Source organism: Elephantulus edwardii, unplaced genomic scaffold (genome assembly GCF_000299155.1).
Source record: "Elephantulus edwardii isolate Elephantulus edwardi_28Jun2011 unplaced genomic scaffold, EleEdw1.0 scaffold00170, whole genome shotgun sequence".
Taxonomy (NCBI): Eukaryota; Metazoa; Chordata; class Mammalia; order Macroscelidea; family Macroscelididae; genus Elephantulus; species Elephantulus edwardii.
In genome coordinates this window covers 6,463,730-6,491,048 of record NW_006399920.1, presented here as the reverse complement: position 1 = coordinate 6,491,048, position 27,319 = coordinate 6,463,730, and the positions used below count along the sequence as shown (strand labels likewise).

At 39.2% G+C, this 27,319-nt stretch overlaps 1 protein-coding gene across 3 annotated transcripts in view; it reads left to right on the top strand.

Annotated features, from left to right (window-relative positions):
- Nucleotides 1–27,319, top strand: part of ANK3 (ankyrin 3, node of Ranvier (ankyrin G)) — a 662,526-nt gene that overhangs the window by 527,048 nt on the left and 108,159 nt on the right. The window contains exons 19-25 of one of the 3 annotated variants that reach the window (XM_006895588.1): nucleotides 142–240; nucleotides 325–423; nucleotides 944–1,039; nucleotides 6,895–6,967; nucleotides 7,118–7,180; nucleotides 16,509–16,562; nucleotides 24,631–24,754. In XM_006895588.1, the coding sequence (XP_006895650.1) occupies nucleotides 142–240; nucleotides 325–423; nucleotides 944–1,039; nucleotides 6,895–6,967; nucleotides 7,118–7,180; nucleotides 16,509–16,562; nucleotides 24,631–24,754 (608 nt within the window). Of the gene's footprint in view, nucleotides 1–141; nucleotides 241–324; nucleotides 424–943; nucleotides 1,040–6,894; nucleotides 6,968–7,117; nucleotides 7,181–16,508; nucleotides 16,563–23,349; nucleotides 23,366–24,630; nucleotides 24,755–27,319 lie in introns of those variants that run through there. The other 2 variants (XM_006895587.1, XM_006895589.1) reach the window with 2 other exon arrangements.

Sequence of the window (27,319 nt, the reverse complement as noted above, 5' to 3'; positions counted from 1 at the left end):
CAACTGTGACTGGAGTTCAGAGTGTGTTTTTTTTCCAAGCAGAAAGTTAAATAATAGTTCTTCTATATAGGAGAGGTGTTACTAAAAGTGTGCACTTATGGTGTTTCTTTTACAAATATATGTGCATATATATAATTACAGATGGGATATACACCGTTACATGTGGGCTGCCACTATGGAAATATCAAGATAGTTAATTTCCTGCTCCAGCATTCTGCGAAAGTTAATGCCAAAACAAAGGTAACTTTCTCCCTTTGTTTTCAGCAAGATCATTGATTTTGTATCACAGGAAGTCAGAGCCATTTCTTCCCCCTCTCTCTACAGAATGGATACACGCCGTTGCATCAAGCAGCACAACAGGGACACACGCATATAATCAACGTGTTGCTTCAGAACAACGCCTCCCCTAATGAACTCACTGTGGTAAGAACTCAGGGCCAGGTGAAGGCAAGAGAGGGAGATGATTCTGAACTTGGCTACCTTCTTCAACATATACCTCTGCTCCTTTTGTTGAATGAACAGTCGTGGGCAAAGCCAATGGTAGAATGAGGAAAAGGGGACAATAACCTCATTGTCATCAGCTGTCCAGAGAAGTGTGACTAGTTTTTCTTACTGGAAAAACTACCAATTGCTTTGTCGATCTGCGAGAAGGAAACATGAGAATAAATATGTGTGTGATTGGTTGCTTGCTTAGAACGTTCTCAAAGTCTCTGAGATTCCGCATGTAGCTGCCCAGACTTTGCTCTATGAATAGAAACAGGTTGGGTGAGTTTCCTTTCGTTCAAGGAATGCTTCTAGTGAAACTGTCTCTATAAGACAATGAGATGGGCCTGGTGGGACACTCCCTTGGGTTTTGTATAGGTGAAATGCTTAGAACTATATAGGCATTAAAACATGTAGAAGACGACTTACTAACCGCCTGGCTGTGCTTTCCCCTGGCCAGAATGGAAACACTGCCCTGGCCATTGCCCGGCGCCTTGGCTACATCTCAGTGGTAGACACCCTAAAGGTTGTGACTGAGGAGACCATCATAACGAACGTAAGTAATGGATAGCCTTGCTGTCCTGCTGTGAGTCACTTCCAAGACTGGTGTTTTTCCTGCTTTTCCTGAGGTGCTTTTAGAGTACCCTTCTCTCTCTCCATTCAGAGATTCAGCTCCATGATCTGCACGCTGGTTTCCTTATAGGTGGAAGGCAGGAATCAAAATATTATTTCTGATATGAATTAAAATTTAAAAGAATTTTAAAATGTCCTTTTAATAATAGCATTAGTAGTTATGGAGTTTTCCATTGCATAAAAGCTAAATGTATTTTTTTTTAATTTAAAAAAAAAACAACACAACACTGAACTTATGGGGAAGGTAGGAAGTTTTTTTTAACACCCTTTCTTGGTTAGTGTAAAACATTGGTCAGTGCTTGTATTGACGTGTTAGCATGTTAGCGTGGACACCTTATGCTTTGTTATAAGAAACATTATAGACAGGGTCAAAGTTATTTTTGAACACTACTTTCACTCTATCAACGTTTACACAGAACAAAAAATTTAAGGTGTTTTGTTAAAATTTAAGTAAATCTTTTCCTGTTACATCAGGTCCAGTCTTACAAACCAAAGTTTCTAGGATAAGTAATTTCTTTTCTCTCCTGCTATTTGTTTTGCGCTCCTTCATGGTCTGATTAACTTCTGATTCAAGAGGAGACATTGCACCATCTCAGAGGCTTATTGTAGTTATTCTTGACTCCATGACTCAACATGCAGGCTCCAGATTGACCATATACAGTGTGAACCTAGGAGTTTGGGGCCTTTCAAATTTCAACTCCACCTCCTTTTTTTTTCTTCACCACCATGCAACACGAGTGGAGGTGTAGGGAGTTACCCTTCTCTTCAGATCACTGTGTACATAGGGCTTCGTGTCAGAAACCTGGGTAGCTCTGCAGCTACCCACAAGATGAGTTCTTTAGCTATGTCTAAAATCAAAGATTGTAAGGTCTAACATCAAAGACAGCTAATGGCAACAGTGAGATTTTGTCATTTGTAAAAGAGAAATGCAATGATGGTTTTAATGTACTAGAGTAATGGTTCTCAGCTGGGGTGATTCTTGTCCTCTGGGGGATGTATAGCATTTTCTGGAGGCAGTTTTGAGCAGCACAACTAGACAGGTTCTGTGGAAACCTTGTAGGTAAAGGCCATTATTAGCCTGCAGGAGAAAGATGGGAAATCTCCAGTCATGCTATTTACACGCTGAGAAAACCCTCTGCAGTGTCGACTCTGAGTTGATTCTGACTCAGTAGCTATGAGCAGAGAGTGAGAATGCTGCCAATCGTCCTACGATGTACTGAACACTCCTCCCCCAGGTCCAAGAACTACCCAGTCCTAAAGTCAGCAGTGTTGAGATTGAAAAGTCCTATTGAAAAACTATACAGATCAAGATACGGAGAAGAAAATTTACCAAATATATCTGCAAATTGTTTCTCCAAAAGATACTTTCACATATTTACACTGAGATCCAAGAGAAGTATGTGAGTCTAGAAAATCACTTTGGTCAAAAGTGGATTCAATAAAAGAAGGAGGAAAAAACTTTACTCATGCTCTGATATCATAACACTACATTTAAAAAAAAAGGGGGGGGGGAAGACCCAACCACAGACCTCACCGCTATTGAGTCAAGTCATTGTAACATTATAGAACAGAGTAATCTGCTCATAGGATTCCCAAGATGAGATCTTTACAATAGTGACTGCCTAGCAGAGTGCTTTAACTACTTCAGCACCAGAGCTGCTCATCACAGTTATCAGCGTTCATCTATTAGGTTTTTTGTGCAAGCAGTATCATTACAGCAAAGCATCCATAGCAATGGGTAAAGGTTCCCAAATTAACCGTTTCCCTGTGCTTTCTAGGTGACCAAATTGCTTCACCAAGTATTATTTCAGGAAACCCCTGTATCTCCCTATAGAACTGTGGGCTGAAACAAGTAAAGATGCATCTGTTACGTCTTTTCAAACACAGTAACAACCGTGGTGACGGTGCAAGATGGGACAGTATTTTGCTCTCTTGTGCATGTATCTCTCTCTGTGAGTCAGAATGGGCTCGACAGCATCAAGCAATAACACGGTTTTGTCTGGGAAGGGTAAATTGATAATGGGAAGGACCCTAGTGTCAAGATCTTGACTGCCTGGTACAGTTTGTCTAAAAGATAAATTTGTACACTTTGGGTTTCATGTACTGCTATTTCATTATCTTAGAATCCATTACTACATTTTCCTTAAAACAATCTTCACAAATCTTACTTTTATAGGTATTTCATCTCACTCTCTTTATGGTGGGGATAAGGAGGCCTGTGAGGCAGGGGTTAAGCACTAGGCTGGTGATGAAAAGGTTAGCTAAACCTTTCAAATAGAGCCCACCCACCACCCCCGTCCGTGGGAGGAAAATTAAGCACTCTGCTTCTGTTGAAATGTATGTCTTGGAAGCCTTCGGAGCAATTCTTCTCTGTCCTGTAGGATTGCCAGGGTTGGAACCCACTTGATGGCACTGTGTCTGGTTTTCTGGTTTGTATGTTGGGGACAGGAAGGGAAGAGGACAAGATATTACATAATAGCCAAGTGTCATAATGCTATAAAAATTTAGAAACCTGCCATCAAGTTCTAAAACTTAGCTACTATTAGAGAGAAGGCATGAAGCATTAAAACTTTTACAGTAGTTTAGATTGCAAACTTAGGAATGGAATATAAGGAACTTTTTCAACCATGAAAAAAAATTTAAATTAACAAAATAGGAAGGAAAAAAAAAAGCTTAAGAGAAAATGGCATTAAAGCCAGAGCAGAGGAAGTGGAGTTACAGCGTTAGGAAATCTACTGAAACCGTAGGACATCAGGGCTTTGGTTCCTGTCAGTGACATAACGTGTATCAGAGTCACGGCATTTCACTCCCTTCGTCCTCAGTTGGCTGAGGTGGTGATGTTCTCAAAGGCTGCAAGAGTAAGGAGACACAATTCAGGCTGTCAGTGAGAAAAGTCCGGTTTCCCTATTGAAGCAAATGAAGCTCCCAGGAAATGAAATACTCCTGTTGATTTTTTCTTTTAAAGTCTTCGGAAGTCCACAAAACATAGTCTAGCTATGCTTTGCAATATGTGAAACTTTATTTCGAGACACCACCTTGCCAGCCCTGTTTTGGCAGTTCCATGTAACCTAGTTTAGAGGACTGTCGCAATTGTGGGTGTAGTCTGTGATTTGAAGCTAGGTAAATATAGCACAGTTTCCATCAGAGGCATAATTTTTGCAGGTTGGGTCCCCAGCAACCATTGTCACTTTAAGAATATACATTTTTCACTTTAAAGAACAATAAACCTCCCATGTGGTTGAGTTGCATGATGTAGAAATTCCAAAAGATGTTTTAGTGAACGAGATTATCTTATTGATAGCATAGAAAATTGAATGCATAGAAGTTGACATTCAAGAAAAAGATGGGTTATGCAATTAAAATGCCTTGTTTAAAGTCCTTGGTGGCAGTGAGCACACCTAGAGCCCAGGTCATGGTTTCTAATATCACCCTCTAATAGAAAGAAACAGCATTCCTTGGAGAAATGTCTACACCTAGGGCTGGGGTGAAAAAATATGCCAAGATGAGCATGGAGCATCTGTCAGAAAGTGTGCATGTACTTCCTCCCTCCCCAAAAAATAGTCATTAAATACACACACAATTACAGGCACATGTCAAAAAGACTTAGAAGTGAACACAAAGTTCACAGTGACCAAAGCTAGAAAATTTTGAGCAGAAATATAGTTATACAAGAGTATTGTACAAAATATACAATAAAAACTTGGTCTTACTGGTATGAATAAGTGAGTAGATAAATGTGAGAGAAGAGAAAGATCTCTTAGGCAAGAGAATTCCAAATGATTTATGTTGGAGTGTTTCGCCCTTGGAGGTAGTGTGTAAGTCCTAAACTGTGTGTAAGCTCACTCCCTAACTGTGGACTTTGCATGATGACTTCCTTCCAAAGTAAACAGTGTGGAAAGGAAGGAAATCCAGGCAGGTCCCGGGTTATGAACATCCACATGTCTGCTTTATGGGCAGTATCTTCTGATCTTTTAATGCTCTGTAAATTTGTCTTCACTTTGAAAAGATTGAACAGCCCTCAGTTGCTGTGTGCATTTGAGTTGACCCAACACATAGCTGACCCTCCAGCTGGTTTTCAGAGACAGCAGATCACACAGGAGGAGATTGTCCGTTGTCCTCCTGCAGAGCAGCTAGTGGATTTGAACCGTGAGCCTTTGAATTGCAGTGCAAGTTCTTACCACTGGCCTATGGGAGACCCCTGAATCACTCGCTACTAGAAAGGAAAAAAAATTAAAAAATATCCATTACAGTTACCTTCGCTTGCAGTAGGTGCAGCTTTTAAAACATTGGAGAGGCTCCAGAGCCCTTTCTTGCACTAAAGTAAGGCAAAATAAGAACCATATTCATTCACCTGGCCAAACTTACCAACAACTTAGTGAGACACCTTTCTAACCTGAGAACTATGTGTAGAGTGACTTACAAATGGAAATGCTCAAGCATTATCTCAGCCTGATGATCAGGGTCAACATCAAGAATGGTAAATCTTGATGTTATATACCTGTGATACACAGAGATATGAGGGTAGCACCTTACCTCTGTGCTCTTCATCCTAAAGACATATAGCCTTGTCTAACTATGAGACCCAAAGATTGTACCTCTAACTCTCTGAACCTACCAATAGCTTTGCAGAAGGAGGATGCACAATCTCCTCTCATGTGATTTACAGCCTCAAAAACCCAATGGAGGGTCATCTATGTGTCAGTTCAAACTTGATGGCAATTGAGTTTCATTGTTTTCTTAACCACAGGGGAAACATTAGACAAATCCCACTGGAGGAATATGACATAAAATATGTGGCCTCAGGCTGCCTCAAAATTGGTGAATTTTTTGTTATGTAGTGTCTGAACTTTGGGTTTTTAAATTATTAATTTTAATGAAAATTTACAGAGACTTTGGATTTCTATTTATTCATTGTTGCACTTTTCTCTCTGCCCACCCCTTCCCTCCAGTTCACTCTTCTCTTTGAAAAGTACAAGAAAAATTCTTTCGTTGTTAATACAGTCCCTCCCCACAAGTCCACTCCACTGTGCAGCCTTCGTGCTGGACTACTGTGATGACAATAATACCTAATCATATATCCCTTTTAAATAGTTTTCTCCCTCTTCTGTTTCAATGCAGTATGCATTTTTAAAAAGTCTAAGACACCATCTTGTCCCAGAGTAGCCTCAGGCGTGATGACTAAATTAAATGTAATGCAGTGTCCTAGACGGATCTGGGGATACAAAAAGGAAGGATATTACGTAAAAATTGTTTAATGAGCATAACTTACATACTTTAGTTATGGGGATAAATATTAGTTCATTACTAGTGACAATATGCAGTGTAACTGTACAATGTTAATATTAGGGGAAATGAGTGTAGGGAGTATGAGACCTCTGTATACAGTCTTTTCAGTTTGTCTATAAATCTGTAGCTTTTTCAACATTTCAAACATTTTCTAAAATGCCAACAAGAATATAACATGCTAGAATAATCATCAAATAAAGTTTTTTTTCAACACTACATTTGAGGAAAGAGGTTTTAAGTAACATTTACCAAGACTTGTTAATAAGAAACAATCTGTACCTTTCCATAATTTTAACAACCTAGTTTGGGTTTGTGTTGAAGACCTTAATACTATTAAAAGAAAATATTTTGTTACCATTTTCTATAGAGAAGCTTCAAGCAATTCCACATATTAGTCCCACATAAAACTGATATATTTATAAAAGTTGAATAGTTTTATTTGAAAGTGACATTTTTCTTACACTAAATTGACTACTTTTTTTTTGTTACTAGACTGTCACAGAGAAACACAAAATGAATGTTCCAGAAACAATGAATGAAGTTCTTGATATGTCTGATGATGAAGGTATGAAAACATCCCTTGAATTCTTAGTAATTGTGCCTATGCATTTCTGTTTCAAGGAAAGTCATTGTGATGATGTTTTTAGAAGCATTAAAATATATGTTGCAGTATAAACTTTTTGTACACTTAACATTGTTCGCTTGAATCATACAGTTCGTAAAGCCAATGCCCCTGAAATGCTCAGTGATGGCGAATATATCTCAGATGTTGAAGAAGGTATTTAAATTTTTATTGCGATGAAACTTAACTACCAACTTTATCTTTCATTTCTGATCTTTGAAACATAACACACTTCTTTGATATATTAACTTTTCATATTCTTTTGACATAATTATTTATATATAACATTTAGGATGTATATTTGGTATTATTTGTTGTCTTCTTTTAATTTCTTGAAATTGTCTTTCCTTGAATCTGTTTTCCAGTATGAAAATGTACAAGTGTCTCTTATTTTCTGTGTTCTTTTTTCTGTTTGTTTTTGTCACACAGAAAGTTAATGTCTTTACTATGTACATCTGAAAGCCTAGAAAGAGAAAACTAATATTTGAACAACAAAAATCTATTTTCTCTCAGTTCTAGATAATTAATAGGTTTTGGGTTTTTTGTTTGTTTGCTTTTGAATAAGAGAAATTTTCTTTACAGGTAAGGGAGTATATGACTATTCTAAGATTTACATTAACCTTTTGTAAAAGCAGCTTTTGATTTTAAACAAATAACAAAAACCTATCCCAAATAAAACTAATTTCAAATTTTAAATTTCAATAATTGTTTAATAAAAGATACCAAATTATTCTTCATATATTCAAAAGAAACTACTTTTCTACCTTACATAAACATTCATCTATCTGCCAAGGTCATGAAAGTATAAACATAATTTAATTACATATTTAAGTGGTCCATTGTAAAATATGAACAAATATTACAAGAACGGCAAAATTGGAAATTTTGCTGAAATGTTGAAATATTTAATACAGTAGAGTTAAAACTTCCTTTTTTTTGCATCACTTGACACTCCCAAGCAGCAATGATGCATCCATTTGCCATCTCATGGTATCTTGGATCAGTCTCAGTGTTTCTGGTTCTTTCTGTAGCTTTAGGCAATCTTTCCTATTTTAATTATTGCTTCCTTCTTTGCTTGTCTACATTGCACTGGAAACAGAAATAGTTAAGAGCCTATCTGATTCAGACAGGCTAACCTGGTCTGTACTCTGTGGCTGCCCACACTTAAGTATCAGGGACTCCATACCCAGAGTAATAATGCCTTAGTAGTCTTTTTTGGACCTTGAGGACCTTTGTAGATGTTGATCAAAACCTTTTAAAACTTTTACTCATTTTTCTTTCTTTTTCTGTAACACTTTAACTATATTTACCTCTGTTCTATATTCTCAAAGGGTATTTTTATCATCTTTGGAATTTTATTGCCTCATTGTCATATTGTATTTCACTTCTTTCCCATGCAACATCCTCAGAGTAATGTCTTCCATTCTGAAGAGAAATTGAAGATGCGACTCCCATACAGACATTTGTACCCATAACACATGAGGCGAAAAAGTGTGTTTCCCCAATGAAATTCTTTGAAATATAGTATGACAGTTCTAAAGCTAAAAATCTCTGTTCCTTTAACAAAGCTTCCCAAAGAGCCACATTGAAGAGAGAGACTGTGTTTGAATGGACAATAGGTATGAATAGCTAATGAAATAATTTCAAAGGAGAAATTTTGAATCTCTTAATTTGAATTTCATTAATACAGCTGTTTTACAAGAAATGATGACTGTGTCCTTTAGGTTTATCTCAGTTTGAGAATTTAAAATTAAAAGCGATTTAAACCTTTAATACCAACTTTCTCTCTCTCTCTTTTTTTTCCCCTTTTGTTTTATGGATGTAGCCATCGGCTATTGAAATCACATGGCTTTTGGTTTCATAATATAGAATGCTTTAACAGGGAAATGGTTGCTTAAAGATCAGTCACCATCTAGCGCCGAACCACCACAGAATCTTCTCCCAGGAGTACTTTTGCCCAAATACTCTCATTTCCTAATCCTTAAGCTTTCTATTTTCCATTTTGGAATCTGCTTCAGATATTGAGGAATACTTTCCACACTGTTCTGCAGGCTATCTTAGCCACGCTTTTATGCACCCTTTTATTCCAATTGTCTGTATCCATCTTGAGGAAGCTCTGGCGGGCTCGTGGGTAAAGGGTTGTACTGTCAGCCACAGGCATGCAGTTTGACTCCACAAGCTGTTTCAAGGAAGAAAGATGGAAAGTCTCCTCTGCAAACTCACTGGAGGGTTAACTAGGTGTTCGTTCTGGCTGCACAACACATAACAGAATACCCATCTTAAAGTCAGGTGGCCTGATCCGATCATAACATTATGGATATAGTTAGATCAAATCAGAAAAAGTGTTTTTCCATGAAAGATACTAAAAAATCTACCTTTGAAAACTGTTGTACACATTTAATTTGATGCACTGTTACTTTATTGCTGGTTTATATCCTTCAAGTTGCTTATATGACTTCTAGTAAGTCATTTTTGCCTTCTCCTGGTATTTATCTATCTTTGCCACATTAACTAGCAGTTCTCTATCACTTCCAATCCCCAAACAATTTTTGTCTATTTAATTCTAGAGGAACCCCTACAGCTTTAATGATAAGCTTCACCTCTGATTTACTTGCCTGATAGTCTTGCGCAAGTGTTCACTGTCACTTTTATTGGCTTTGGTGCTGGATTGTCTCAGCATGAGAAATACAAAGCAGTGATCATTATGGAAAGCAAGAGTTCTGTCCATTTCCAGGAGCTCTGTGGGGCTGTGGCAAATGTTTATCTCCACCCAAACCATAAGTATGCTATGAAATATTTATCTGTGAGTGTGAGTTGAAAGCCATTACACTGGGATCCTAGAATATATCAGCAACTTTATAAAAGCAAATACAGCAATAAACAGTGTATGCCTCCAGCATTTATTAAGAAAGAAAAGACAATTACATTTGCCAAATGGGGAACTAAAATATCAATCCTAAATTGTTTCATTAGAATAAGTGTTAAGTGGATATGTCAAGATTGATTTATTTTCTCCTTCTTGCTGTTTCATTTTCATTTTTTTAAAATTTATACTCTTTCCTATCTATTATGAGAAATTAGTGTAGGTGAAAATATGGTTCCATTGAATTGTTGAATTTTCACTTCAAAAAATTAAAAACAAGTCAAAACAATGTTATTAATTAGTGATCTTCCCACAGTGGAGGCACAGAGAGTAGAACAAAGGTGGATGTTATCAAGAAAGCAATAGTGGGAGATAGGTAGCTTTTTCTAAGGCAGGTTTTAAGCCCACGCCTTAAGTAGTTGGAGATCTGGTGGTGGAGGGAGTAGGGCTGCTAGCTCTTCTCTGGTGGTTGAAATCCACCAGGGGCTCCTCAAGGGAAAGCTGGACAGTCTCCTCTCATGTGCCTGACAGTCTCAGAAACCCAGTGGAGGCTCCATTGTTAGTTGGAACTGACTGTTGCTGTTCTTCTTTCTTATGTGCCATCGAGTCACCTGTGACTCACCCTGTCCGGAACTAATCTCATGGTCTCTGACACACCTAATTCCATTTCTTCAGTCACCAAGTCAATCCATTACATACTGGGTCTTCCTCTCCTGTGTTGCTCCTTTCCTTTTCCAAGAATGATGACTTTCTCACAGGAAAAGTCCCTCCTAGCCACATACCCAAAGGATGTGAGATGGAGCTTCAAAATCCTTGCCTCTAGGGAGAAGCTTGCTTTCATCCTCTCAGGACAGACCTGTTTGTTATCCTGCCAGTCCACAGTATGTTCAATACCACAACTCAAAAGCATCAATCCTTCTATCATCGTTAATTCCTGTCCAGCTCTCTGATGCATAGCAAGTAATTGTGAAGGCTTTGTATAGTCAGCACAGATAGACATTCCTCTGGTATTTTCTGCATTTGACCAAGATCCACCTAACATTAGCTATGATGCCCATAGTACCACAGCCTCTGAGTGTGGAAATTATTGAAAAAAATCACTAATATCACATGCAAGCAAAATCCTGCTGAAGATTATCCAAAAATGACAGGAACAGAGGACTGCCAGATGTACAAGATAAGTTTAGAAGAGGCCATGGTACCAGGGGCATTATAGCCAATGGTAGACTTTCCAGTTAACAAAAATTGTGGTCTAGGGTGAGAATTTTATTTTTTTATTATTTTTTAATATTTTTTTTATAATTTGATTTTAAACCAGGGTTTATCCTATCATTAATATCCTTTCTTTGCAGTTAGAATCATCTTGTGATCTGCATCCACACTCCGCATTTAGGCAGCTCTTTGACACTTTTATTTAGAGTCTTACAGGGATTTGAGCTCATCACGTACATGTGTCTTCCTTCTTAGCAAATGACCCTATCACTAAGCCCAACTAGATGAGTTATGTAAAATCTTCCTTTTTAAAAATTTTTTCTGCTCATAACCATTCTATTATTTCACTGCTTCTTGCAAAATGTGTCTCACATCCTTATTCTCTCCATCTCCCTAATCCAATCCAGCCCTGTATCCCATTAACTAGTACAAGAATCTCCTTACGTGTATCTACTTCTACTCTTGCCTCTTAGTGTTAACTTTCTGAGGTGTCATATATCAGATATTGCAATGTCAACCAAAGGATCAGCACTTCAAATCTTCTCCCATAGCAACCTTTTCAAAAAATATAATTATTAATCTAGCTCTGGACAACAAATGCATCCACTGGCTTTTTGCCATACATTTGCTTATATCTCTGTTTTCCTATGTTGTGTACCATTGAGTCAGAACTGGCTCATAGCTGACCAACCAGCATGTTTTCAAGGGCAAGAAATGGCACAGGAGGAGAGTGCCCTTTTTTCTCCCACAGAGCAGCTGGTGGGTTTAAACTGTGTGCCTTTGGGATTGCAGCACCGCCCCTTACTACTAGGCCACCAGAGCTCCCTGTGTTCCTGTGTTGTTATTGTTGCTGTGTGCTGATGAGTTGGAACTGACCCAGAGCTGACTCTCGGCAGGTTTTCAGAGGCAGTTAATCATACGGGAGGAGATTGCCCATCCTTCTCAGGCAGAGCAACTGGGTATCAAACTGCATGTCTTTGGGATTGCAGTGCAGCTCCTTAACACTAGGCCACCAGAGCTCCTATAGGACTCCTTATAAATAAACACACTCAGTTATCATGAACCTGGTAGTCATCATTCATCATTTTCTTTCTGTGAGTGAAGGCATTAAGCTAAGCAAGTTTCATGAATTGTCTCTTTTAACCCTAGAGTGACCTCATTAGATATGTAGAAGAAGATTCAGCAATCCTGAAAAGCGTGATCAAGGTCACTCAGGTGCTGGAGCTTAGAGTCAAATCACTGTTCATAGCCTCTACTTTGTATTCAAAGATGTTTGATTATTTTAAAACCCTATGACTGATGATTTCAAAACCCTGTGACTCGTGGATTATATTTTAAAAGAGATGATGTAGTAAATAAAGATTTAGCCCGGAATCTGTGATGTGATAAAATCTCAGTAAAAATGTAAGAACTACTCCATGACTTTCCCCCTATGTTAATTGTCTCAAGTATGTGAGAATTCATTCTCTCAAAGTATCTGAGAGTATTGTTAATGGCATTGTTAGTTCTAGTTTAGGTACAGCAGAGACTGTGAGAGTGGCATAAGGCTGGGCAGAGTTCTAGTCTGCTTCACATTAAGGTCAGTAGGAGTTCGGACCTCCTTAGGAATGACTGACAGTTGGTGCTTACATTGCAAGGGCGCGGTGGTAGCTGAGTGGTAAGGAACTGCCCTGCCAATGCAAAGGAACACAGTTCAAATTCACCATCTGCACTGAGGAAGAAAAATGGGCAATTTACAACCTCTGGAACTCCCACTGGAGGATGAGTTAGAGGTTGGTTCTGACTAGACAGTACACAATAACCATCCATTATGTGTTGGGCTACTATACAAAAAGGTCAGAGGTTCAAACCCAGCTGCTTCCCACAAGAGAAAGATGAGTGGTATACTCCTATAAAGATTTACAGCCTCAGAAATCCAAAGGACAATTGCTTGGCTGGAATTGATTTGACAGCAGTGGCTTTTTAAAAATTTATATTTAGCCCTAATTTAAAGTAACTGAGCAATGATGAGATTAAGTTTGAGTACAGGTAAATGAGTGCTTTGCTGAGAGTGTGTGTGTGTGTGTGTGTGTGTGTGTGTGTGTAAACACAGCTAGAGATGGGAAATGTCGAGAACCAATAGTCATTACGGTGTGCCCATGTATACTTGTGTTAAGCAAAGAAGAGCATAGGTGGCCCTTAGCCTGGGAATAGTGTGCATTATTACTGCATCACACACAGAGTTCTAATACACTTACAAAATTCTAAATACACTTAGATAATGAGGAACCAAGAATAATAAGGGCTAGATTTGGTGGCAAATAAATAGCTAATTCTGAAGGTCAACAAAGGGAGAAAGAATGCAGTTGGCACTCTGCCACCTTAGATTTAGATAACCCAATTTCTCTGTAAGTAAAAACCAACAATTTTTACCTGATTCCAGAGGACCAGTTGTCAGTTGGTAATTAATTTATCACCTAGACTTCTTTACAAGTGGCATTGAATTTAGATAAAGACAACAGTGCTAGTAACTAGTTATTGCTTTGTAATTGTACTTTGTATTTAGACATGTGTGGTCATTTGGCCAAGTCAAATACAGTGTTAGATCTAATCTTAGATAACTGGGGAGTATTTATGGATCAAGGTTCAAAACTATTCAGGAGAAAATGAAAATATTATTATGGAGCCCCATATGATGATGATGATGATAATGGAAAATATTATTATCTATCCTCATATTATTATGGATTTTTTTTTTCCTTTTAACTTCTTCACAGGAAAGACAATCCTTTTTCTTTTCTGGAATAGATGTGTTTTTAGCTCAAGCAAGATCACAGGGGACATTTTCATTACTATACTTGGACAGGCTCCAAGCCTGAGACATGCATACTTGCTTTAGAAACTATATCTAGCCTGGATTAAGGAGCAGTAAACTTGTATGGGGAAGGATGGGCAGTCCCCTCCTGTGTGATTCACTGCCTCTGAAGACCTGCTGGAGGGTCAGCTATAGGTCGGTTCCAACTCAATGATACACAACAACAACAAACCTATCTTACCACAGAGAACAGACTATAATGGTTAAGAGTCAAGAATCAATTTATTTTATACTTTTAAAAAGCAATACTGCAAGCAGACAATAAGAATAAGCAGAAAGAGTCCTTTGTTGGGATAATACTATTCTACTGTTGTTGAAAACGTGGATAAACTGCTGTTGTTGTGTACCATTGAGTTAGAACTAACCTGTAGCTGATCCGCCAGCGGGTTTTCAGAGCAGTAAATCACACAAGAGTTGATTCTGCAGATCAGCTGGTGGATTCAAATTGTGTACCTTTGAGGTGGGAGCTCTGGTAGCCTAGGAGTAAGAAGCTGCTCTGCAGTCACAAAGGCTCATGGTGAGAGTCTATCTACCAGCTGCTCCAGGGGAGAAGGATGGTCAATCTCTTGTACAATTCACTGCCTCTGAAAACCCACTGGAGGGCCTGCTATGGGTTGGTTCCAATGCAACAGCACACAACAACAACAAAAACCTTTGGGTTGGCACAGTAACTCCTTACCACTAAGACATCAGAGCTCCCTTCTGCCCCTGGTAATTAGTAATTCTGCATGGGCCAGACACACATGTGTCTACACAGGTAAACTTCTGACACACATCCCGTACTTCCTTGGTTCACAATTCTTCCTTCTTTTTTCAGTCTCTCAGTGTTCTTTCTGACATACTTTGGTCATGTTGTAAGGCTAGACCAGTCCTTGGAGAAGGACATCATGCTTGGGAGGATGGAGGGCAGGCAAAAGAGGGGAAGGCCCTCTGGGAGGTAGATTGATTCAGTGACTGGGACAATTGGGATGAGTGTGTCGGAGACAAGGAGATTGGCACAGGACAGAGCAGAGTTTGGAGCTGTTGTACATAGGGTCGCTATGAGTCACAAGCAAATCGACGGCACATAACAACAACAGTGTTCTTACCAGAAACTACTTATTATAAGCTTGCTTCAAACTACAAAATGAAAAGATACACTCAGATTTGGAATCTAATTAACTATCCTAGAACTATTATGTATCTCTAGGACAGAATTAGACTTTTGGCATTTCCAAGGATTGAAGTGGAAATAATGTACCATGTACCTCTTTCTTTCTAGTCCTGCTTGATTGTGTTGGGATTATTATTATTACTATTATTATTACTATTATTGTTATTATGGAATCATATGAGCAAATACAGTCATTTTTAATTTTCATGTTAAAAATCTGTCATCTGAATGTTGAATAAGACATAGTTTTTTAAAAGTTTTATTACAATTATATAAATAAACCATAAAATATTTCATCAACTTCTATATCAACTAGAGGGGATTCTGGTGGCCTAAAGTATAGGCAGTTGTGTTAACAACCCAAAGGCAGGTTGTTTAAATCCACCAGTGGTTCTTCAGGAGGAAGATGAACAATCTCTTCCCATGCAATTTACAGCCTCTGAAAACCCATTGGAGAAGAGCTGTTAGTGGGTTCTGACTTAATGGCAATGAGTTTGAAGGGTTTTTAAAATACACTTTAATGTACACGTTTATGGGTTTATTACATTCTTCAAGTTGTGCAACCATTCTCACTATCATGTTCCAAATTAACTGATTACCATTAACACGGGGTTGTGTTATTCTAGTAGCTTGTCTGTAGTTTCTCTTGTGCATCTTTCATTTTTGTGGAATAATAGTTAAGATCTTATGATCTAATCCAAACTCAAGTCCTTCATGTGCATGTGAAAGTTGGATAACAAATAAAGAAGCCTGAAGAATTGATGCCTTTGAATTGTAGCATTGACAGAGTATTGAATATTTCAGAGCCTGCCAAAATAACAAACAAAAACGGGAAAAATGCAGCCAGAATGCTTCTCAGAAGCAAGGATGGTGGGACTTCATTGCTCATACTGTGGGCATGTTCTCAGGACAGTCCAGTACCTGGAAAAAGACATTATTCTAGGAAATGTGTAGTCAGAGAAGGAAATGAAAGACCCTCAACACTGGATTGATTTGGTGACTGCATTAGTGGGCTTGAGAACCACAGAGGCTGTGAAGACAGCTCAGGATCAAGCAAGGTTTCTCTCTGTTCTACTGAAGGACCCTGGGAGTTAGATTTAACCTGACAGCACCCAGCAACAACAACTTCCTTCTCCCTAATTTGACATCTATTTTGTAGTTGTTGTTCAAATCCCTTAAGAAAGTTAAACACTGGAAAGTATTGGACTTCTTTCCAGTTTAATAGATACTACAATCACAACTAACAGGTATCCTAAAACTACTCTATGTATATATCACTTTATAGTGTCTAATGGATGTAACACAACAGCCTGTGCAATATATCTTCAGCCACTGGGTGGTTTTTTTTTTTTCTTTTTGTCATTCTTCTTTATTTTGTTAACTCCATTCATTTTTTGAATAGGTGATAGATGCACAAGGTACAAAATTCCCAAGGTACAAGAATTTACGGTAAAAAGTAAGTCTCTCTCCTCCTCCTTGCTCCAGTAAAATAGTTCTCTTCTCCAAAGTCAATCACTGATCTTGTGTTTACTCTGCACATTTATTGAGCATTTACTGTATGCCAGCCACTCTTCTGGGCACTGAGGATAAAGAAATGAGCAAATAGACCAAAACCTTTGCCCTTGTGGAACGTACATGCTCTTTCCTAATTTCTTACTGTATTTATTCAATGATACTGAAAATTTTCTATAGCCAGTGATCTTTGGTAGTTAAAAGTAAGGCTGTGTGGTCAAATCAACCAATTTAAAATCATTCTTACCCATATTCTGCAAGATCTTAGGTTATATACTCTACTACTGTGAACCGGATTTTCTCTACCTTCAGTGGAAGCAATAACCCTGTCTTACAAGGTTGTGAAAATTAAATAATATCGATCGATCAATCATCAGATACAGTAAATGCTCAATAAATATTAGTGTTGATTAAACAGTGTGATTTCGTTCTATTCTGTAATGTAGACTAGAAGTGGTTAAAGGACATCTTTTGAGATACTTTTTCATTTCCTCTCTTTACTATATCATGATCAGAAGGTCATTTTTTCAGAACAAGCAACAGTAAATTTCTAAAGACTTTTACCTTCAAATCATTAGCTGATAGTCTGCGAGACTTTGTGCTGAATTCTGTTGAGAAAGTGGCACTTAGTAAATCACTCTGTTCTTTATTCTTTCTAATCTAGCCTTTTTAAAAATAACGTGTGGTTTGAGATTTTATACTATTAATTTGCGTGTGTTTTCTACTATTAATTTCAATGTGATAATGTTTCAGAAATGCATAGTTTGGAATCTACATTTCACAGTGGAGGAGTTCTACGTAAAATTCCTTTCAGCATAATTTGATATTGTGGAACTTTGTCCAGGATTTGAGTTTCTAGTCAAATGGAAAAGCAACTTTTAATTCCTGGAAAAGCAGTGAATGTACTCATTGATGTCTTCATTGTCTGATGCTGCTGAAACAAAGAGTACCACAAATAGATGTTTTTAAAGAGAAAATTGTTTTCTCACAGTTATGGCAGCTAGAAGTCCTAATGAGGGAACTTAGTCACACAAATTGCTTTGTGAGCCTCTCACTTCTCTAGTTTCTGAAATCTGCTGGCAATCTTTGACATTCCTTTGCTTGTCAACTACTCCACCCGTGGCTGTTTTCTTTTCCCTGTAAATCTCTCTGTCAAGTAGACATCATGCAGAAGTGCTTAGGTTTAGGACCCATGTTATTCTGCCCACTCTGTGCAAAGGCAATGTGAGCCCCTTTTACCTCTCTAGAAAGGACCGTTTTACCTTTATTGAGATGGTCAAACTCATCAATTCCCACATTAGAGGTCTTTACACCTTACTTGCATGATCTCAACTGTCAAGGGTCCCATAAACTTTCTTTATGTTTTTAGAAAACTATCCAATTACTTCTTGGACCACAAACACTCACATGTACATAGGCCCATTCAGGTATGTGGTGGGTGTTACAAAGACGGGAACTAGAAGAACCACTTGAAGTCATTTATTGCACAATGATTTTTGTTGTTGTGTACCATCAAGTCAGAACTGACCCATATATGACACTCTGGCTTTGGTGGGTTTTCAGAGGCTATTTATCAAGCAGGAGACTGTTTCTTTCTTTTGAGGAGAACCTGGTGTATTCAAACCATGTGCCTTCAGATTTCAGCGCATCTTCTTACCACTAGGCCACCAGATGAGATCACAGCCCTGAAAAAAAAAGAGTAAGGGCCATGTGGGAACAGTTATGTCTGACTGTTAACAGTTCCACACAGAGAATTGACCCCGTTAACAATACCAACAACACAAAGTCAATTCCTATCAGGTCAGACATATCCCTATACTCCTGCACTTCTTTCTCCTCATCCCAACAACATTCTTACTGCTTTACTAGATCCAAAATCCACCGGACTAGCTTGCAGACCACATAGAATTATACTGGAAGGTCAAAAGGCTCTAATTGAGGTTAGTAGAAGAATATAGGCAGAACAGTTTCCGAAATGTTCTTGCAGCACCCTCAGACTTGAGCCTCATGGCTTTAGGCCAGTGTTATAGAGTTTGCAGTCCTGTTAATTATGTCTCTTCCCTCCCCTCTGGTCCTTTAACAAACTTGGGCAAAAGGCTCTTTCACGCTGGTTAAATGGTGTAACAATTCCCTGGTTCATTCTAACTTATGTCAGGTTTCGTTCTCGGCTGTGTCTTCTGCTCTCATAGGTCCTGCTATGACTGGCACAAGAATCTCTGGCCCCAAAGAATGTATTCTTTCTCTTGCTTCTTCTTTGCTGGTGGTGAGGTTCTTCTGTTCTTCTGGATCCACTCAATTTAATGTCATAATTAGCCAGTCTCCTTGTGGCTAACACACCCTATCTGCATATTCCTGCCCATCCACAGGGCAAAGTCAAAGTCAAATGGCTAGGAAAGCAATTTTGAACAATAAACCCTTAACGCCACAAACCTAGATTGGAAATGAAGACTCATTGGAAGACTCAACATAAACAGTTCGGCAAGAAGGCTTCTTCATTCAAGTGCCAGGCCTCTCAGCTGGGATGTCTGGCACAGCTATAGGCAGGCTGGTCATTTCTCTTTCTCTCTCTCCAGATAGGTTCCTCATGCCTTGAGTCTCCTTACATGGCAGTAGTCTCATTGTGATCGGATTCCTTAGTCAGGACTTGCTTTCCCCAAAGATTGTCTTCCAAGAGATTGAGGCAGAAACTGCAAAAATGTTTTGGACACAACTTCAGAAATCATGCAGAATTTCTTCCCTAACATTCTGTTGTGAAAAAATTCAACTCAGCCCAGATGCAGATGGTTTGTTACTAGGTAACATCAGGTAGGAACCGACTCATAGCTGACTTTCCGGCAGGTTTTCAGAGGCTGTAAAACACACAGGAAGAGATTGCTAACCTTTCTCCCTCTGAGCAGCTGGTGGAGTCAAATCATGTGGAGAATTCAAGCTTTGGCAGCATAAAAGGGCACATTTTCAGGAGACATGGTTCTCTAGGGTCAGGGAGAGGAATGGATAACTATCCCACATCCTTGTCAAAAAATACTGAAATTTATCTATAATACCACTCCTTATTCTTTTAGAAAATCTAAGCCCAAACAGACACTGATGTGCCAAACGTGTTAATGGTTACCCATGGTGGACAGTGTTGTCTGGAGCTTCCCGACTAAAACAAACCTGAAAGCAGGAGCAGCATCCACTTCCAAAATGGCTTGCCTCCGAAAACTCTATGTACGAACAGTGCTCAGGCCTTTCCTTCATAGGGTCGCTATGAGTCGTCTACGACTCGATGCACCTAACAACAAGAACAACAAGCCCAAACAAATACTTTTTATTCATTGAAAAAGTGAAGCTCTTGGTAATATATTCTTTTCACATGCATGATATTATGTGAGTATTGTTAATTATTAGAAATACTTTGATTGGCTTATACATACTCATCTCATTGGTTAACAGCTATCACTGATCAAAAGAATTTAAAACTTCCTTCAGAAGTGGTTAAGGACCACTTGCAAAATTTATATCATTCCTTTCTGTTCTTTAGGTGTTTACTATTCAACAGTTACTGAATGTTTTGGTTTCAAAAGAAGAATGACTTCTGTCCCCACTTTTAGTTTTTTGCATTCATTTGCTCATTCATTCACCTAACAGATATTTTGTGATGAGCCAGGTCCCGTGGTAGGCAATAGAGGACAGACTCTCTCGGGATAATTTGCCGTCGTGGTTACATTTTGTGTTCATCAGTAAGTGGTAGTCGGAGAGTAAGGCAAAGCACAAAGGTACAAAACAATGGTGACAGTTCTGCACGAACTTCTACTGAGGGCATCATCTTAATTTAAGACCTCCAATAAGTTTTAAGATAAAAGCAGAGATTAAAAAAAAGTCCAGTCTTGTAAACATTGACTGTGTGACGCAGAGCAGTTGAATGAAATTGATGAATTCTGGATTTGAACCCAGAGCACAGGATATACTGCATTTTTATATCATTGTCCTTCTAAATCCTGTACTTTAAAAAAATGTTTGCACTGTTTTAAAATGATACGTAGGGAGCTCTGGTGGCATAGTGGTAAGAAGCTGTGCTTCCAACCCAAAAGGAAATAGTTTGAATCCACCAGCCGATCTGTGGAAGAAAGATGACCAGTCTCTTCTTATGTGATTTACAGCCTCAGAAAACTCACTGGAGGGTCAGTTATGATAAATGTATAATTAATGTAATGAGGTGGTTTTAATTGTTGACATATGTTGACAGCTCTCCCATCTACTGTAAATCCTTCTTTTTTGGTCTCATAGTGGCCTTAAGAAGGTTAGCTAAGGAAGAATGGAAATGTACTTTCATTGAAAATGTACTTTACTCTGGTCATCAAGCTTAATTTTAATATAATGCTAATGTTCTGTGGCAAGTTTTTTTAAAAAAAGCTGTCTTTAATGTAAACCATTATCAGTTCAAAAATATTCTCGTTTTATTAGTTCAAAAAATATTTATGGAGCATTTCTTACATCTTAAAGTGGTCCATGTCAGGCTGCTAACAGCAGTTCGAACCTCCAGCCATTCTTAGGGAGAAAGATTGGCAGGCTTCTCTCATAAAGACTTAGAGCATTGGAAACCCAGTGGAGGTCTGCTATGAGTGGATGAGGGTAGCTTTTTGTCTGTTTTTCCTAACATGCCAGGCCCAGAAAAAGTGTGTGTAAAAGATCTCACCATCTAGAGGGAGCAAATAAACAGATGTTTTTACTGGCAATATGTTCTGATAAGAGAAGCCCAAGCAAGGGACATCTCAGAATAGGCTAAGAAATATAGGAGGGGTTCTAGAAATAGTTAAAAAAATTACTCAGATGTAAAGAGGGAATAGCACCATGAAGAAAGTTCTTCTTATGTAAAAGTTCTGTTTGACAGGAGGCAAAAGTAGATATGAAGGAGGGACACTAGCTGAGGCTGGCCGAAGAGACAAGGAGAAGCAGTGTGTCACTGTACACCTTGGGAGGACAGGCCTTGAGCAAAGCTCTGCTGAGCAGCTTGGATTTTAATTAGAGATAGTAAAACAAATGAACCTTCCACTATTTTCTACTCTATTACCCTGAGTCCCCTTCCCTTCTTTAGAGAGGCTAGAAATCCTTTTTTTTTTTTGCTTGGGAATGTTTAGTCATTGTGTACCAGGCATAATAAATGACTTCCCTTCTGTGCCTGTATTTAAATGTTGAGTACCAGCAGACTAATCACCAGGGATTATGTAATCTTAATATTTATTGAGGTTCGTCTACTTATTTATTCATTAATCCAGGGGAAAAAAGAAATGTATTCTCCACTTCACTTGCTCCAGCTCCGCAGTTTCAAATTTCTGTATCTGGGTAACATTCCAAGGGGGTGGACGCACCTTTACGTGGAAGTGCTGTGCCACCCCTTCATTCAGAACAGTGCCTGAACGCTGTTACCTACTTTCTAGTCTCTTTCTCCAGCTATCGCAGCAATTGAAATCGCCTCGCCAGTGTCCTCAGATGGAGAACGCAGAAGTCCTGCTAGCTTTTCCTGCCGTGCCAACATAAACAGGGCGGAGCAGCATAGAAGCTGGGGAGGCCAGTGAGCCTGCGAGGGAAAGAAACAATGGAACAGCAAAGTGACAGGCACACCACTTCTGCGCTGCCTCCCCAGCTCACTGCAGCCCAAGGGCTAACTCCCCAGCCCAGCCCAAGACTGTCAGCCTGCCCCTCTAGGAAGTACGCAAGGGGGGGAAAACTCATTTCATAAGACTGGATTGCAAGGACTGAAGTCATTGCCTTTTCCTTCAGCACCTCTCTTCTAGCTGTTGATAAAAAGCAATGATGACTAGTGCACCCTGGAGCATGTCTGGGAGAGTTTTGGGAACCACTTCTGCTTCCTCGTGCCCCCTAGTTTAATAACCCCAGCTCAAGGGCAGCCTGGCGCTTGCGTTCTGTCTCCTCCCTCCCTTCCTCTCTCTCCCTCCCTCTCTTTCTCTGTCTCTCTCTCTCTCCTCTTTCCACCTGACAGGGACCATAAATAACTGAGGCTCCCGGAGTTCCGCAACTGAGAACAAAGTTGAAAGTTGGCCTCAAGGCTCCCTGCCACACTCTGCCTGGGCCTTTTTTCTCTCTTCCTCCCCCTTCTTCATCCAGTTTTTTTCTTGCACCTGGGTTGGCCGTTTCTTCATTCATATTTTAGAAGCGTCTCCTCCTGATTAAATGCAGCGCCTCCTCGCTAGCTCCTTCTCCTCAGATTTAAGGCTGAGTCTCGGTTACCCAGTGAGGAACTAAGCGCCGGTATCAAATTACAGAAAGTCTACACCGCTGCAGTCCTCATATTTACATACAAATAACTCGAGGGCTACATTTATGTCACCATTCGGTCCTGCTAGAGGCTTGCCAGAGGAGTTTCTGATCCAATCAGAAGGAGCTTTAAAAGGATGTCTGCGGAGTGATCAAAAAGGATCTTAAGCTCAAATAAGTGTTGCCAGGTTTTGTCCACACACACACCCTCTATTTTTTATTTTTTTTTTACTCTTTTTTTGTTTGAAATTTTGAAAATCTTCAAACTCTGATGAATGGGAAAAAGATATATGATTCCTTAATTGCCTGCAAGGAGATCAAGATGCTGAGAGCTTGGAGGTGGCGCTGAGGACGGTGGCTGCAGTCCGGGAAACTGGTTTGCTTGGGCTGGTTTGGAGATTGGTTGGAAATCAGTGTTTAAGGAATTCCTGGAAACTTGAGGGAAGCATTTGATCAGCCCAGCCTGGCGGATTATGGCTTTATCACAGAGTAAGAGCTTTCTTTAACTCGAACTTGGTGTGCACCAGTATGTGTTTCAGTTGTAGTGAACTTGTGAATAGCCCTGCTGTAAACCGGTTACTTAAAATAAGCACTTGGTGTAAGGGGTGGCAGTCGAGGGTTGATCTGTTTAGGTTTTATATTTGCAAAAACAGTAGTTGACAGCATATTTTTAGACTTGATTGGTAGTTTAAACGCTGAGCTTTTGTGGTTTCCTGAGTTTACATGAATGGAAATTGCAAACGGTACTGAAGGAAGGAATTGGAAAATACAGCTGGGAGTCAGTGAATCACTTAACCTTTGGGAAAAGACAGCAGACACACTTTTGAAATCTCTTTCTCCCGTGCAGCCAAGGTTGTGTCCAGAGAGAAAGGGAGAGCCTAAAAAAAAGGAGATAAGTTTCCCTGGACAAGAGCAAGGTTTCCATAGCCTGTGCTATGTTTTTAGAAGCCGGGGAAATATCCAGAGGGCAAAAGGGAATTGAAAAACCTGCTCTGTCACTCCTGGAATGTGGTTTTTCCATATGAGGTCACGTTTATGCTTCTAGCTCGTAAAAGTTACTTATGTCATTAACTCTTTGTATTGGTAGTTAAAAGCAGTTTCTATTGCCCTGCATTTAAACAGCCAAAGCCCCAGTTTTATCTCTGGAACTCAGAATTGCTTTCCAAGGAGATTTCAGGCAAGCACAACCTGAGCTACGCTTGTTGATTTGATGGGTTTAGCAACAGTTTGGAATTGTTCTCAGGTCCCAAATGGGACAGTTACCTCAGATAAGATAATTTGCTGCTTTTATTGTATAAGGCCTAATTGAACTCTTGAGGAAACTTTTCTTTTAAAAAAATAAATAAATGTTTCCTTGTCTTTTCTGCTCCCGCATATATAATATCAGGCACAGTAAGAAGTGGCTCTTAGTTCACAATCTATGTCCATTCAAACACTCTGCCTTCATTGTGGCCAGGGTTGAGCTGACAGCAAAAATCTACTTTTCTCCTCAGCTGGGGCTTGGGAGAAACATGCCTTCAAGTTGGTAATGAGCGCAGGAGCTATTGACAGGACTTAAATTCCTGCTTGAAATTGTGTACTAATCTCTGCTTAAATGTTTTCCTTCTGAACATCAGTTATGAAAATGATGTGGAACTAGGTGAAGGTGGATATGATATATAAGTGCTTTGCTGGTAACCAGAGGAGCAATTTTCTCCACAGCTGACATTCAAAAGGGAAGCGTCTGATATGGCTTTGCTTTTGTACATCTGCAGGTGAAGATGCAATGACAGGGGACACGGACAAGTATCTGGGGCCTCAGGACCTTAAGGAGCTGGGTGATGACTCCCTGCCTGCGGAGGGCTACATGGGCTTCAGTCTTGGAGCCCGGTCTGCCAGGTACATTATGTTATTATTACTGGTTCTCATAATTGATTTGCAACAACCATGACATACCATAAGCTGAAATCTTTGTTATGTTGCATATAGTTCTAAAGTGTGCTCTTTGGATAAAGATGTGGATTTGGTGAAATGTCTTCAAATCTGATGTACATACCATGCTGTGTTCTTCCATGATTTTCAGTCTTTAATTTTACGTGGTTGAAGAAGGGCTTCAAACCAGTTGGTTCTGGTTCGACTTCCTACTGAGAGTTTACATTTCCACCCCACATACACTGAACTGGACTCTACATTTTAATAAGAATCCCTAAGTGATTTAATAAGAATCCCTAAGTGATTCTTAGGGATGCATAGATATTTGGGACAAAGAGGTCCACTTCCATAAAGATTTACTGCCTTTGAAACTTTACAGAGCAGTTCTACTCTGTCCCAAAGGGTCACTGTGAATCCATTCCATGGGGTGAAAAAGAAAATTCTCAGCAGAGGCTCAAACTGGAATAATGCAAAGCCCTGGATTGAAGATATGAATCATTTGTTCTTTCTTTTTACGATGCAGTCATGTTTCATGCATAGTGACAAAAGAGCTCCAATGACAAAACTAGAAGAACCAATCAGGGACAGAAGTTTTGAAAAGAAATTTTGCTCTAAATGGGAAGAAAACCTTATTTGCAAATAAATAAGAAAAATATGTGCATTGATTACTCACTATCCTCTTTTTTACTGAGAGGATAGTTCATGATGGAGACTTAAAGGAGCACATTCTTGGAAAACGTTCTTATGGCCTGAATAAAATGTTGTACTGTTTATCTAAATGGACTACTAACCATTTGGGTATCTCTTCTAAAACTGGTCAGTTGTTTGGTTTATAAGGGACCACAATAGGAGTCTTAAAAAGTTCCTTACAATAGTCACAGATAGGAATAATGGTGAATTCAGCCTTTAAAACTAGAGCATAACATTCTTGTAGATAGAAAACCTTGCCTCATGTTTCTCTCACACTGGTTAAAAGAAAGAGGACCTTATCCCTCTTTCAGGGAAAGAGGACCTTTCCCTGTTGTGAATTAACAGCTTGTTTGCTGACAGTCAAGTTATTTTAAAGCTAATAATTAAACCATCCAAGCCAGAGCCCTGGGGACATTTTCCTCTAGTTTAAGGATCTGTTGTAAAAAGTTTCATTGTCTAATAGTAAATGGCACTTCCCACAAAGTCAACTTGGGAGTTTGTTCTTGGTGCCATTTGGTGTGGACAGTTTAAATATCAAACTGATTTTTCTTAGAGTTAAGTTTTTTGGTGGATAGAATTTCGAACCTAGAAAAAGCATAACATCTTATCAAGAGAAAGATACGGTATTTTAAATGAGTAATATTTCAAGTGGCAATAAGTGACAGCTAAAAACCTACCAGATCTTAAAAGGTTTCTAGGGAAAATTCTACTTAGGATTGTAACGCCTTTTAGAATCTAAAATGAGCTCCCTTCTCTTCCTAAGATTTTATAGGCAGTCCTTGTCTGGTTTGTGGACAAATCCTACTTGCCCTTTAATGCTCAGATGAACCCACCCCTCTACTCACAACGAACTAGTCATCATCTCAGTCACCTTCTGAAGGCACACATCAGCTTTCAAAATATTGAGAAGGCTACAAGCCCTTTATTATGCTACAGAATCCACTGCACTTGAGTTGATTGAGCTGCACTTGAGCCATGAGTTGATTGACACCTAGCTACCCAATAGGATAGAGTAGAACTAAATCTGTAATTATTTTGGGAAACAAACTATCTCTGTTTCTCCTGCTGAGTGGCTGGTGTGTTCAAACTATTGGCCAAAATACAGCAGCCAGATCCATAAACCATAAGCCACCAGAGTTCTTTATTTTTTCTTCCCACTAATCAAAACCAAGCGCGCTCTGGTGACCTAGTGTTAAGAAGCTGTGCTGCAATCCTAAAGGCCCCTGGTTTGAGGCCACCAGCTCCTCCACAGGGGAAGGATGGGTATACTCCTTTCATGTGATTAACTGCCTCTGAAAACCCACCAGAGGGTCAGTTATGGGTTGGTTCCAATTCTGTGTTAGACAACAACAACCACCACAACACTATCAAAAGAACACATTGCTGTCGCTTCTAAGTCCTCGAAACCCAGTAGGACAGCATAGAGATGGCCCCAGAGGCTTCTGTGACTAAATATTAAGGGGAGCACACCACCCTAATTTTTTTTTCAAGAGGAGTGGCTAGTGGATTCAAACCACAGACTTTTCAGTTAACTATCAAACACTTAACCCACTAAGCTGCAGAATATCTTCTTGCATTAAAGTTAAGACTAAATAAGAACCCCATGTGTGCCTGTTCCTACTTACCTACAAATTTTTAAAGAGAGGAACAGATCTCATTTGGAACCCAGGCTCTGCCTGCATACAAGACACAATATTTCAAATTAATTGTGTGTGAACAGAAAAATGTAGGCATTGACATTGAGTGAGATAGGGAGCTAGAATGGCTCTATGGTTAACCTTTTTCCTTAAAATAATCTAAGCCATTCACACTTGTAATTTTGATTGCATCATTATTATTTGT